Genomic DNA, 14,628 nt, shown 5'->3' on the forward strand with positions numbered 1-14,628 from the left:
TGCTATAGCGACTCCTTGTGGAGGGCCGGGCACCTGCAGGCTGACCTCAATCAGCAGTTGAACAGTGTTTTCTCCGACACATTGTTACGGCTGGCTTCTGGGTTAAGCGGGCAGGTGTTAGGAGCACGGTTTGGAGGGTCATGTTTCGGAGGACGCGTGACTCGACCTTTGCGTGTCTCCCAAGCCCGTTGGAGTGTTGCAGCGATGAGACAAAATTGCAATTTAATATCACAAAATTGGGGAGAAAAAGGAGTTAGAGAGCGAGCTGGTTCTCACCATGTTGGAGCCCTTCTTCGTCCAGGTGAGGGTGAGAGGAGGGTTGCCAGCCCATTTGCAGTTCAGAGTGACATCAGAGTCTATGTCCACGGTCACTGGCCTAGGCTCCACTACCAGGATAGGACCAACTGGAAAGAGAGAGAACATTCGCCTTTACTTAACCAAGTCGGCTAAGATAACAAATTCAAATACAATACAAAACCGACTTGCTACAGGGAGAAAGCGAGAGATCAAGAGAGAGAGGGTATAGATGATTAGGTTTAGGAGATAGGGGTACAGTATGAGGGGAGATTGAGATCGAGTCAGGGGTGAAAGTAGATTTCATTTCTTAACGGTAAGGACATCCTGTGTGTGCACGCGCTTAATCATGGAATTACATATAGAATCCCTATTAATTCAACAGGATCTCTGTGTGCCGATTCGTAAAGGTTTGTCATGTCACTTTCAAAATGTATTAGCTTTTGTTGTGGCATAAACACAACCAGTCATGATGTTTTCATCTGATTGTCAAACGATCACTTCAAAGGGCTCCTTTAGTGGGCTCCTACTAGTCTACCTGCGCAAGTTCACCCACTCGCAACATATTTCCAGTCTTCAAACAGTGGTGAATGGAAAGAGACATCTTTTTTTAACGTAAAACACCACAAAGAGTAATGACATTTTGGCAATTGTCATTAATCCAGAATTGATGCATCCACTGCTGTCCACCCGCCGTCTCGGTGTCGGCCATTCATCTCTGCCTTGGCAAAACGTCAGTGTTCTCGTTGAACCACATCGCATTTAGGAGCGTAGGCTATACCACTCGTTTTCAAGTCCATTCGCTCATTTTTCATGCCTCTGGCATGCGGTAGCCTAAAGATAAATAATGGTGTAATAGCCTACAGTTTCCTTGAAATGTTACCGATACGGCGTACCCCCACTATTTATTTTGCCGGGACGCCGTACCGGACCGCACCACATTACTTTCACCCCTGACAGAGTATTTGCCAGCCATGGCGGTACAGAGACTCACAGTGCACATCGACCAGGATGCTGACGTTGGTTTTACCCACAGCATTGAACACTGAGCAGGACACAGGCTCCGTGAAGAAGGAGTGGTCCGCCTTGGTGGTGAACACACTCTCTCTGGCCCCCTGCAGGATCACTCCACCCTTAGCCCACCTGAGAAAGAACACACATGAATGTATGAATAAACATGCACTGCCAGAGCTGTGGGTTCGATCCCCGCATTGGCCAAACACTTTGCTCACAAGGAAAAACACACGAAACCCAGATAAACACAACGATCCAGATAGATTCATGCACGGCTAGAGAGACAGGTGGACATATAGACAGAAAGATCAACAGATCTATAGAAGTCGACGGAGGTATACAGTACATACATGTATCCCATGATAGGAGGGTTGGCGGAGGCGGCGCAGGTGAAGGTGACTCTGTCCCCCTCTAAGACGGAGCGGGGCTCGATGGACAGGGTCACCATGGGGGGGTCTGGGGGAGAGGGCAGGGAATCTCTAAGTCACTCCGATACATCAGCGAATAAGCAAATTATAAAGAGAAGGAGGGAGTGGTGGGGAGCAGAGAGAGCCGACGGAAAAAGAGAGAACCCCCTCAAGGTTCCTGGGCAGTGATCTAAGTGTACTTCCTGGTTGTCACAGGACACCGTTGTCCTTAAGTAAGCTCAGATATTCAGTCGTACAGTAAATAGTGAATATGTCTCAAGCTAAAGGGATGGTTGTGAACAAGTCGCTGCGGTGTACATTGAGGGTGACTTACGGTGTACGTTGAGGGTGACGGTGGTGTGTTTCCCAGTGGGGATAGCCAGGTTGCTGGCCACACAGCTGTAGTTCCTCCCTGTGTCTGTGTCCACTGGGTGGATGGGCAGGAAGCTGTGGGTCGTCACCCTCTTTCTGTCTGGGAGCACCTCCTGATGGAGAGAGAAGAGAGAAGAAGAAGGAAGACAAGACAGCCAATAGAAGGATGAGAAAGAGTATAGGTGAAACATGATTGAGTGTGTGTCTGTGTTTGTGTTGTAATACAAGGTGCATGTGTGTGTAGATGCATTTTTAATTGACTCACGGTGGTGCTGACTGCTCCGTCTACGGGGAGCCCGTCTTTTTGCCACTCTATCATGGCAGGGGGCTTGGCCCCACGGGACACACAACTCAGGTTATAGTGGTCGCCTGCATTCAACAGCACCTCAGGGGCCCCGTCGATCACTGGGTCATCTGGAGGGACTGGACACCGGGCAGGGGGGTTACGCGCAAATGCATGCACGCATGCACACACACACACACACACACACACACACACACACACACACACACACACACATGGAGGTACATACACACACACACATTTGCTGTATCTTACTGAGGACAGTGAGTTTGGCTCTTCTAGAACGTAGTGCAGCGTCTGGGGCCTGACACTCGTACAGGGAGTCATCAGACAGCTCAGCTGAGATAATCTCCAGGTTATACTGGCCCAGCTCCTGCACCCGCATCACACGGTACCTCGGCCAGGCTGGGGGGGGGAGAGAGTCAGACATGTAGGGACAACCAGTGGAGGCTGGTTGAATGATAAATGGGAGGGAAAGGCTTGTTTGGAATGTATTGGATGTAATAATAGCTAACCAAAAACACCTGTGCATAATCCCTAATGCAAATGCACACAACCATGCACATATTTACATCTCTCTCTGTCTGTCGCTCTCTCTTTCTCACTCGCTCTCTCTCGCTGTCTTTCACAGTTCCAGTGGTGCCATACATTCTCCCCAGTAGATGGCAGCCATGCTCTCTTTCTTCAGCCAGGGAAGAAATGCATGCATTTATGACAATGACATTTTAGAGGACTCCAAACGGACAGAAATGCTGGTGCAGACTTCATGTCCTCTCTCCTTACCATAAATTCCATCTGAATCTCTATGTCACTGTAGCATGTACTGTAGGCTTCAAATTAGCTTTCCCTCCCTAACCTTGTGTGTCCTTGTACGTGGCATTGCATGTGTGTCTATGCGTTGTCTATGGGTGTATTAGCATGTGAAATGTCAAACGAGCGAAAGCGTATGAAAGGGAGAGATAAAGGGAGAGGGAGAGAGAGCAAGGGTAAGAGGGTCTGCTAAATGACTAAAATGGAGAAGGAGCGAGGGAGCGAAGCAGGGAGAGAGCGAGAGAGGGAGCGAGGGAGAGAGGCAGGGTGCGGGCGAGAGAGCGAGGGAGAGAGGCAGGGAGAGGGCGAGAGAGCGAGGAAGAGAGGCAGGGAGAGGGCGAGAGAGCGAGGGAGAGAGGCAGGGAGAGGGCGAGAGAGCGAGGGAGAGAGGCAGGGAGAGGGCGAGAGAGCGAGGGAGAGAGGCAGGGAGAGGGAGCGAGGGAGAGAGGCAGGGAGAGGGCGAGAGAGTGAGGGAGAGGCAGGGAGAGGGCGAGAGAGCGAGGGAGAGAGGCAGGGTGCGGGCGAGAGAGCGAGGGAGAGAGGCAGGGAGAGGGCGAGAGAGAGAGGGAGAGAGGCAGGGAGAGGGCGAGAGAGCGAGGGAGAGAGGCAGGGAGAGGGCGAGAGAGAGGGAGAGAGGCAGGGAGAGGGCGAGAGAGCGAGGGAGAGAGGCAGGGAGAGGGCGAGAGAGAGGGAGAGAGGCAGGGAGAGGGCGAGAGAGCGAGGGAGAGAGGCAGGGTGCGGGCGAGAGAGCGAGGGAGAGAGGCAGGGTGCGGGCGAGAGAGCGAGGGAGAGAGGCAGGGAGAGGGCGAGAGAGCAAGGGAGAGAGGCAGGGAGAGGGCGAGAGAGAGAGGGAGAGAGGCAGGGAGAGGGAGAGAGAGCGAGGGAGAGAGGCAGGGAGAGGGCGAGAGAGAGGGAGAGAGGCAGGGAGAGGGCGAGAGAGCGAGGGAGAGAGGCAGGGAGAGGGCGAGAGAGAGGGAGAGAGGCAGGGAGAGGGCGAGAGAGCGAGGGAGAGAGGCAGGGTGCGGGCGAGAGAGCGAGGGAGAGAGGCAGGGTGCGGGCGAGAGAGCGAGGGAGAGAGGCAGGGAGAGGGCGAGAGAGCAAGGGAGAGAGGCAGGGAGAGGGCGAGAGAGCGAGGGAGAGGGCGAGAGAGAGAGGGAGAGAGGCAGGGAGAGGGAGAGAGAGTGAGGGAGAGAGGCAGGGTGAGGGCGAGAGAGCGAGGGAGAGAGGCAGGGAGAGGGCGAGAGAGCGAGGGAGAGAGGCAGGGAGAGGGAGCGTGTGTATAAGGGAACCAGTGTTCATTCACATGTTTCTATTTAAAAGCTTTGGCTTGAAGCACTGAACCATTACAGTAACAATGTGATTAAAAGAGACGGAGAGAGAGAGAGAGAGAGAGAGGGGGGGAATGGTGAGGGGACAGACAAACAGGACGAGGGGAGAAAGCAGCAGAGGAAAGGAGGGAGGAAAGAATGAGAGAGGGTTTGAGAGAGAGCAGAGGCAAAGAGAGAGGAGAGTGTGAAGGAGAGGAAGAGAGCGGCAGAGGGGGGAGAGAGGGAGGGAGAATGATAGAGGGGTTGAGCGTGAACAGAGGAGAGAGGGAGAGAGAGGGAGGAACAGGCAATCAAGCAGGGAGAGAAGGCTGCAAAGAAAGAGAGAGGAAAGATGGCAGAAGTGTGGCATGAAAGATAGAATAACAAGCCTTTATTGTACAAGAAGGAGAGAGAGAATATGAAATAAAATAAAATGTTATTGGTCGCATACACATATTTAGCAGATGTGCTTGTGAAATACTCGTGTTCCGAGCTCCAACAGTGCAGTAGTATCACATTCACAACCATGCACACAAATCTAAAAGTAAAATCTAAATGGAATTACGAAATATAGAAATATTAAGACAAGCAATGTCGGGGTCCAGATTATAAATATACAGTATATATATACTGACAAAGTATAAATGCAACATGCAACAATTTCAACAATTTTACTGAGTTACAGTTCATTTAAGAAAATCAGTCAATTAAAATGAATTCATTCGATTTCACATGACTGGGCAGGGGCGCAGCCATGGGTGGGCCTGGGAGGGCATATGCCCACCCGCTTGGGAGCCAGGTCCACCCACTGGGGAGCCAGGAGGGTATTATGGTGTTGAAGGCTGAGCTTTAGTCAATGAACAGCGTTCTTACATAGGTATTCGTCTTGTCCAGATGGGATAGGGCAGTGTGCAGTGTGATGGCGATTGCATCATCCGTGGATCTATTGGGGAGGTATGCATATCGAAGTGGGTCTAGGATGTCGAGTAAGGTGGAGGTGATATAATCCTTAACTAGTCTCTCAAAGTTCTTCATGACAGAAGTGTCATTTATAGTCATTTAATTCAGTTACCTTTGCTTTCTTGGGTACAGGGACAATGGTGGACATCTTGAAGCAAGATGGGGACAGCGGACTGGGATAGGGAGAGATTGAATACGTCCGTAAACACTCCAGCCAGCTGGTCTGCGCATGCTCTGAGTACGCGGCTAGAGATGCAGTCCTGGACGGCAGCATTGCGAGGGTTAACACGCTTAAATGTCTGACTCACGTCAGAGAATGAGAGCTCACAGTCCTTGGGAGAGGCCCTTGTTGGAGGCACTGTAATATCCTCAAAGCGGGCGAAGAAGATGTTAAGCTTGTCCGGAAGCCAGACTTCTGTGTCCGGGACGTGGCTGGTTTTCCCTTTATAATCCGTGATAGTCTGGAGTCCCTGCCACATACTGTACGTCTCTTGACTGAGCCTTTGAATGACTTTGTCTCTGTACTGATGTTTTGCCTGTTTGATTGCCTTACAGAGGGCATAACTAGACTGTTTGTATTCGATCACATTCCCAGTCACCTTGCCGTGGTTAAATGTGGTGGTTTGCACTTTCAGTTTTGAACGAATGCTGCCATCTATCCACATTTTGGGGTTTGGATAGGTTTTAATTGTCACAGTGGGAACAACATCCCCTATACACTTCCTGATGAACTCAGTCACTGTGTCAGTGCATACGTCAATGTTATTCTCAGAGGCAACCCGAAACATATCCTAGTCCGCGTGATCAAAACAGTCTTGAAGCATGGATTCTGATTGGTCAGACCAGCGCTGAATAGACCTTAGCATGGATACTTCCTGTTTGAGTTTCTGCTTATAGGAAGGGAGATGCAAAAATGGAGTTGTGCTCTGATTTGCCGAAGGAAGGGTGGGGGAGGGCCTTGTAGCTATCTCGGAAGGGAGAGTAACAATGGTTGAGAGTTTTTGAAGTGTGAGTATAGCAGGTGATGTGTTGATAGAACTTTGGTAGTGCTTTCCTTAGATTTGCTTTAGTCCCAAGCTATAATAAATACAGCCTCATATTGGCCATTTCCAATTTGCACAAGGTCCCGTGTAGTTCCCTGAGAGCCATCGGGGTATCGTCTTGAGGTGGAATATACACGGCTGTGACGCTAACCAAAGAAAATTCTCTAGGGAGGTAATGGGGTCGACATTTGATTGTGAGGTAGTTCTATGTTATGTGAACAAAAGGACTTGAGTTCCTGTACGTTACCAAAATCACACCATGAGTAGTTAATGTGTATAATACAGATATATAGGTATAGAGAGAGATGGATAGATAGAGAGAGCGCCAGGACCACACATACAAATTCCATCTAGACACTGTTGCCCGAGAGCACACAAAAAACTATACATACCTCGGCCTAAACATCAGCACCACAGGTAATTCCACAAAGCTGTCAACGATCTGAGAGACAAGGCAAGAAGGGCCTTCTTTGCCATCAAAAGGAACATAAAATTCGACATCCCAATTAGGATCTGGCAAGAAATACTTGAATCAGTTATAGAACCCATTGCCCTTTATGGTTGTGAGGTCTGGGGTCCGCTCACCAGCCAAGAATCCACAAAATGGGACAAACACAAAATTTTAAATCACCATGCAGAATTCTGCAAAAACATCCTCTGTGCACATCAAAGAATGCATGCAGAGCAGAATTAGGTCGACACCCGCTAATTATCAAAATCCAGAAAAGAGTCATTAAATTCTACAACCACCAAAAAGGAAGAGATTCCAAAACCTTCCATAACAAAGTCATCACCTACTATACATAGAGATAAACCTAAGAGATGAACCCTAAGCAAGCTGGACCTGGGACTCCAGGATAGCAACACGATTAGACCCAACCAAATCACCAGAAAACAAAAAGATAATTACTTGACACATCAGAAAGAATTAACCAAAAAACTGAGCAAACTGGAATGCTATTTGGCCCTAAACAGAGAGTACACAGTGTCCGAATACCTGACCACCGTGACTGTCCCAAAATTAAGGAAAGCTTAGACAATGTACAGACTCAGTGAGCATAGCCTTGCTATTGAGAAAGGCCACCATAGGCAGACCTGGCTCTCAAGAGAAGACAGGCTATGTGCACACTGCCCACAAAATGAGGTGGAAACTGAGCTGCACTTCCTAACCTCCTGCCAAATGTATGACCATATTAGAGACACATATTTCCCTCAGATTACACAGACCCACAAAGATTTCAAAAACAAATCCACTTTTGATAAACTCCCATATATATTTGGTGAAATACCACAGTGTGCAATCACAGCAGCAATATTTGTGACCTGTTGCCACAAGAAAAGGGCAACCAGTGAAGAACAAACACCATTGTAAATACAACCCATATTTATATTTATTTATTTTCCCTTTTGTACTTGAACTATTTGCACATCGTTACAACACTGTACATATGTTTCTGATGCCAATAATTGAATTGAGAGCCTGATATTGAAAGACATAGAGAGACTGAAAGACACAGACACAGAGAGACAGACACAGAGAGAAAAACACAGAGACAGACACAGAGACATACACAAAGAGACAGACACAGAGACATACACAAAGAGAGACAAACACAGAGAGACAGACACAGAGAGACAGACACAGGGAAAGAGACACAGAGAGACAGACACAGAGAGACAGACACAGGGAGACAGACACAGGGAAACAGACACAGGGAAACAGACACAGAGAGACAGACACAGAGAGACAGACACAGGGAGACAGACACAGAGAGACAGACACAGAGAGAAAAACACAGAGACAGACACAGAGACATACACAAAGAGACAGACACAGAGACATACACAAAGAGAGACAAACACAGAGAGACAGACACAGGGAAACAGACACAGAGAGACAGACACAGAGAGACAGACACAGAGAGACAGACACAGGGAAACAAACACAGAGAGACAGACACAGAGAGACAGACACAGAGAGACAGACACAGAGAGACAGACACAGGGAAACAGACACAGAGAGACAGACACAGAGAGACAGACACAGGGAGACAGACAAAGAGAGACAGACACAGAGAGACAAACACAGAGAGACAGACACAGAGAGACAAACACAGAGAGACAAAAATAGAGGCTTTTTCAGGAAGGCAACTAGACTGGGTTTCGGGTGTTGGGTTTCGGGTGTTGTTTTGACTTGGGAGGTGTTAGAGTTGTACTAGTCTCACCCCTGAGGTCCTCTCCGATGCCCAGGGCCAGTCCATCCTTGGTCCACTGCACAATGCCTGAGTAGTTAAACACAACACAGGACAGAATCACCCTCTGGCCCCGCACAACCGACTGGTCCGCTGGCTCCTGGGAGAAACGCGCTGTCCACACTGGGGTAGGAGAAGGAGGGAGGGGGGAGAGAGAGAGAGAGAGAGAGAGAGAGAGAGAGAGAGAGAGAGAGAGAGAGAGAGAGAGAGAGAGAGAGAGGGAGAGAGAAAAAAAAAGAGAAGAGTGCATAAACATGGTTACAAACATCATGTGTTAATGTTACATACACAGCTGTGTTGTTGTTACAGTATATACATACAGCGTCATTATACACAAACTGAGAATTAATATATAAATTGTAGAAGCCAAAGAGGAGTATTTCACTCATTGGAGCTTTTGTGGTAATATGAGACAGCCTACAAGCTAAATTCTTCTTAATCTACAATGATCTACAATTTCAGATGGTGTGTTTGATATCGTCTCTCTTTCTCCTTCAACAGAAGACAGAGATAACAAGTTGGAGATGTAGAGGGAGTGCATTAAGATAAAGAAAGATGGAAAGGGATTGAGGGAAAAGTGAGAAAAATAATTGAACAATGGAGGGAAAGAGAGATAGGTTGTGAGACTTGAGCTGAGTCAGGAGGAAAAGAGAGGGGAAAGAGAGGAGAAGAGAGGAGAAGGGAGGAGAAGAGAGGAGAAGGGAGGAGAAGAGAGGAGAGGGGAAAGAGAGGAGAAGGGAGGAGAAGAGAGGAGAAGAGAGGGGAAGGGAGGAGAAAAGAGGGGAAAAAGAGGGGGAAAGAGAGGAGAAGAGAGGAGAAGAGAGGAGAAGGGAGGAGAAGAGAGGAGAAGGGAGGAGAAGAGAGGAGAGGGGAAAGAGAGGAGAAGAGGGGAGAAGGGAGGAGAAGAGAGGAGAAGAGAGGAGAAGGGAGGAGAAGAGAGGAGAAGAGAGGAGAAGGGAGGAGAAGAGAGGAGAAGAGAGGAGACGGGAGGAGAAGAGAGGAGAGGGGGAAAAGAGAGGAGAAGAGAGGAGAAGGGAGGAGAAGAGAGGAGAGGGAAAGAGAGGAGAAGAGGGGAGAAGGGAGGAGAAGAGAGGAGAAGAGAGGAGAAGGGAGGAGAAGAGAGGAGAAGAGAGGAGAAGGGAGGAGAAGAGAGGAGAAGAGAGGAGACGGGAGGAGAAGAGAGGAGAGGGGTAAGAGAGGAGAAGAGGGGAGAAGGGAGGAGAAGAGAGGAGAAGAGAGGAGAAGGGAGGAGAAGAGAGGAGAGGGGAAAGAGAGGAGAAGAGAGGAGAAGGGAGGAGAAGAGAAGAGAAGGGAGGAGAAGAGAGGAGAAGAGAGGAGAAGGGAGGAGAAGAGAGGAGAGGGGAAAGAGAGGAGAAGAGAGGAGAAGAGAGGGGAAAGAGAGGGGGAAAGAAAGGAGAAGAGAGGAGAAGATAGGAGAGGGGAAAGACAGGGGAAAGAGAGAGGAGAAGAGAGGGGAAAGAGAGGGTAAAGAGAGGAGAAGAGGGGAAAGAGAGGAGAAGAGAGGAGAAGAGAGGGGAAAGAGAGGAGAAGGGAGGAGAAGAGAGGGGAAAGAGAGGAGTAGGGAGGAGAAGAGAGGGGAAAGAGATGGGAAAGAGAGGAGAATGGAGGAGAAGAGAGGAGAGGGGAAAGAGAGGAGAAGGGAGGAGAAGAGAGGAGAAGAGAGGGGAAGGGAGGAGAAAGAGAGGAGAAGAGAGGAGAAGATAGGAGAGGGGAAAGACAGGGGGGAAAGAGAGGAGAAGAGGGGAAAGAGAGGAGATGAGAGGAGAAGGGAGGAGAAGAGAGGGGAAAGAGAGGAGTAGGGAGGAGAAGAGAGGGGAAAGAGAGGGGAAAGAGAGGAGAAAGAGAGGAGAAGAGAGGAGAGGGGAAAGACAGGGGAAAGAGGGGGGAAAGAGAGGAGAAGAGAGGGGGAAGAGAGGAGAAGAGAGGCGAAGGGAGGAGAAGAGAGGAGAAAAGAGGGGAAAGAGAGGAGAAGGGAGGAGAAGAGAGGGGAAAGAGAGGAGAAGAGAGGAGAAGATAGGAGAGGGGAAAGACAGGGGAAAGAGAGGGGAAAGAGAGGAGAAGAGAGGGGAAAGAGAGGGGAAAGAGAGGAGAAGAGGGGAAAGAGAGGAGAAGAGAGGAGAAGGGAGGAGAAGAGAGGGGAAAGAGAGGAGTAGGGAGGAGAAGAGAGGGGAAAGAGAGGGGAAAGAGAGGAGAAGGGAGGAGAAGAGAGGGGAAAGAGAGGGGAAAGAGAGGCGAAGGGAGGAGAAGAGAGCAGAAGAGTGGGGAAAGAGAGGGGAAAGAGAGGAGAAGAGAGGGGAAAGAGAGGAGAAGGGAGGAGAAGAGAGGGGAAAGAGAGGGGAAAGAGAGGAGAAGGGAGGAGAAGAGAGCTTCCCTTTTCTTAAACCTCTCTTTCTATCTTTGTCTCTCTCTCTCTCTCTCTCTCTCTCTCTCTCTCTCTCTTTCTCTTCTCTTCCATCTCTCTCTCTATCTCGCGTCTAACTACAGTACATGTCATTGTCTATACTCTACAGGGCTGTTCCAGCTCTCGGTTGAGAGCCACCACAGTTCTTTCTGCAGTATAAAACCGTGCCGTATTCATCTGATGAAGTGTTGTGACTGCTTGTCCAATATGAAAAAGGTTTTGTTCCACAGTACACAACACACAGTAAATACGCCGCTCATCAAGACGAAGGCCGTTAAACGATGAGAGAATCCAAGTTGGATTGCGGTTGTGTTGTTTTCTTTCTCTTGTCTGCACTATAATGTTGTAGCTACATGTCCTCGTAAACAATGAAAGAATGGCAATCAAAGTTGCATTTCTCCCATTTATTTGTGCTGTTTCTCTCTCTCTCTCTCTCTCTCTCTCTCTCTGAACATGGATAGCTGTTATAAATGTATACATATGTTGTACATGTCATTTCTTCATACCGCTTTCCTCATAAACAATGAAATAATGACAATCAAGGTCCCACTTCTGTCTCACTTTTTGGTGTTGTTTCTCTCACCCTCTCTCTCTCTCTCTCTCTCTCTCTCTGTATGTACTGTATACAGATGTTCTTTTCCCATACTGCTTTCAATTTAATTACATTTTTTGTATTTGACCCCCTTTTTCTCCCCAATTTTGTGATATCCAAATGCAATCCAATTACGATCTTGTCTCATCACTGCAACTCCCCAACGGGCTCGGGAGAGGCGAAGGTCGAGTCATGCGTCACCCGAAACATGACTCGCCAAACCGCGCTCTTAAACACCTGCCCACTTAACCCAATGTGTCGAAGGAAACTGTTCAACTGACAACCGAAGTGAGCCTGAAGGTTCCCGGCCCGCCACAAGGATTCGCGATGAGCCAAGTAAAGCCCCTCCCGGCCAAACCCTCACCTAACGCTGGGCCAATAGTGCGCCGCCCTATGGGACTCGTGGGCATGGCCGGTTGTGACACAGCCTGGGATCGAACCTGGGTCTGTAGTGAACCTGGGTCTGCGATGCAGTGCTTATTAGGATGCTGCGCCACTCGGTAGGCCAGGCCATATTGTTTTCTATTTCCGTGGTCGTCCTCCTTCTCTAGTGGTTGGAGGGGGTTTAGAGCCACGCTGTCACAACCCATTTATCATATTAAATATCAGCCCTCTAGCTTGGCTATTTCTCTCTTCTCTCTCTCTCTCTCTCTCTCTCTCTCTCTCTCTCTCTACCCCCGTTCCCTCTCTCTCTTACTTCTCCTCCCTCTCTCTCTCTCTGAACCCTCCAGCGTTCCTCTGTAGGTCCCCATCTCTCTCACTTTCTTAACAACTGGCATATGCCTGCTCACCCCTCCCCCCATGACCCAAAGTCTCTCTCTCTAACTCCCTCCATATCGCTCTTTTTTACTATAACCCCCCCAACCTGATTGAATTTGTGTGATTTAAGGAGGTAGCCTACAATATGCCTGATATCATGAAAAAGACAGCCATGTATAAATAATGTCCCAGTCAATACATTTTTTTAAAGACAGAAACAGAACGTACATTTTTCCAAAGAGAGAGTAAAACATCATGTAGATAGATATTATCTTCATTTGTAGATCTAGCATAGGCCTACTACAAGTCAATCACAGAAAATAGAAAAAATCAGTGGTCCTAGAATTGAGCCTTGTGGCACACCACGATAAAGAAAAGACCGCTCCCAAAGTGACAATATCAACGTGATCCACCATTAGTCCAAACATAAGCTGTGCGATGACCACGAAAACTTCTAAATTAGGACTCCTACCCAGTCAGATTAAATCAACGTAGCTCGCTAGATACGCTATCTAATCTGTTAGCCTCCTCTGACCACTGAGATGAGGCCGTAATGCTATGCTCCAACAACAACTATGGACTAAACAGCATCAGAGCAGGCAAGGCATCACTCCCGGTCATTTCTCACGGTCATTTAAAACCACAAACAAGATCCACAGTGGGAATGCAGACTGCACACTGGGACAACGGGGATGTCAGGCTTTTTCAATAGCTTGACAAGGAGAGCACTCAGCAGCTTCCCAGGTAATGCTTACATTAGGGGTACACAAAAAAAATACAGATCCTCGCCCAAATCTGTATGGTCTTTTTGTAGGCCTCTTCTTTGTGTATTTCCATACTACTTGCTCATATCATTCTTCAATATGTGAGTGTCTGAGCAGGAGAGAACACGTGAAAAAGCTATACAAAGAGAGTAGAGAGAGAGGCAGATGGGAAGAAAGAAAAGACAGAAGAGAGAGAGAGAGAGAGAGAGAGAGAGAGAGAGAGAGAGAGAGAGAGAGAGAGGAAGCTCATGTATTCTTTTATTATGTGGGTTATGCTGCAGTGACAAATTTAGAGTGTCCTGATTTCCTTGAGTCAGTGATCCCCAGATGCCATCGAGAGACTCCGAGTACCCTGACCGCACAAAGACATGGTCACAAAGTACCCTGACCGTGTGCGCGCGCGCGCACACACACACACACACACACACACACACACACACACACACACACACACACACACACACACACACACACACACACACACACACACACACACACACACACACACACACACACACACACACACACACAGAGCCCTAATGAAACACACACACAAAGACGCACACACGCGCACATACATACATGACTAAACCTTTGCCACACAGACATATGACAACATCCTACACCATGTCTTCCCAGACACACACACAGTCAACCCCTTACCATTGACCACACAGAAATAGGACACACCCATCAACACAAACACGGTCAAACAAAACATTGACCACATTGGCTGGTGATGATGTGGCCGGATAGAGACATCGCGGTCACCAAACTCTTATCCACACAGACACTGAGGTAAAGCAAGCCCTGTTGTCAACATAGCCACACTTGACACACCAAAGCCTGACCACACAGTCACGGAGACCTACAATTAACACCTTTTGTGTCTCACAATCCCATAATCTTAACAACAACATAACATGCTACAGATTTGCTTTCGCTCTGTGTGAAATGTGATGCTTTGTCTTCTATCACAATAGGCCTAATCCCAGCCCCGGTGCTAATAAGAACGACATCAAGACAGAATACATGCGCCTTTAATTCCTAGATAGGATGTTCTGCCCCTACCTATCTCCCCACGCGTACGCGATCAACCTGAAAATCAATTTTTGAATTCAAAGTTTTCCTGTCTCCCAAGCAAACAAAAGGCTACAACATGATGCCATGACGTCAGGGCTTTGTCTGATGTGCCTGAATGAATTGAGTGCCATGCTATTAATCCTGTTCAAGCAATAACGTTTGATAAAATCACATTTGTATGGATCTGTCAATCAATCTAATGATCTCTATCTGCCTATCTATCCCTGTATTCCTCCCTCTCTCCC

At 48.3% G+C, this 14,628-nt stretch overlaps 1 protein-coding gene across 1 annotated transcript in view; it reads right to left on the reverse strand.

The window, feature by feature from the left end:
* The window catches only part of LOC118392716 (kin of IRRE-like protein 1), a 41,047-nt gene that overhangs the window by 13,323 nt on the left and 13,096 nt on the right, over positions 1 to 14,628 (reverse strand). The window contains exons 2-8 of the mRNA XM_052459686.1: positions 8,737 to 8,886; positions 2,647 to 2,796; positions 2,353 to 2,510; positions 2,050 to 2,200; positions 1,659 to 1,764; positions 1,289 to 1,437; positions 277 to 404 (exon numbers count right to left, since the gene is read on the reverse strand). Of these exons, the coding sequence (XP_052315646.1) occupies positions 277 to 404; positions 1,289 to 1,437; positions 1,659 to 1,764; positions 2,050 to 2,200; positions 2,353 to 2,510; positions 2,647 to 2,796; positions 8,737 to 8,886 (992 nt within the window). The remainder of the gene's footprint in view (positions 1 to 276; positions 405 to 1,288; positions 1,438 to 1,658; positions 1,765 to 2,049; positions 2,201 to 2,352; positions 2,511 to 2,646; positions 2,797 to 8,736; positions 8,887 to 14,628) is intronic.

Source organism: Oncorhynchus keta, chromosome 13, assembly GCF_023373465.1.
Source record: "Oncorhynchus keta strain PuntledgeMale-10-30-2019 chromosome 13, Oket_V2, whole genome shotgun sequence".
Lineage (NCBI taxonomy): Eukaryota > Metazoa > Chordata > Actinopteri > Salmoniformes > Salmonidae > Oncorhynchus > Oncorhynchus keta.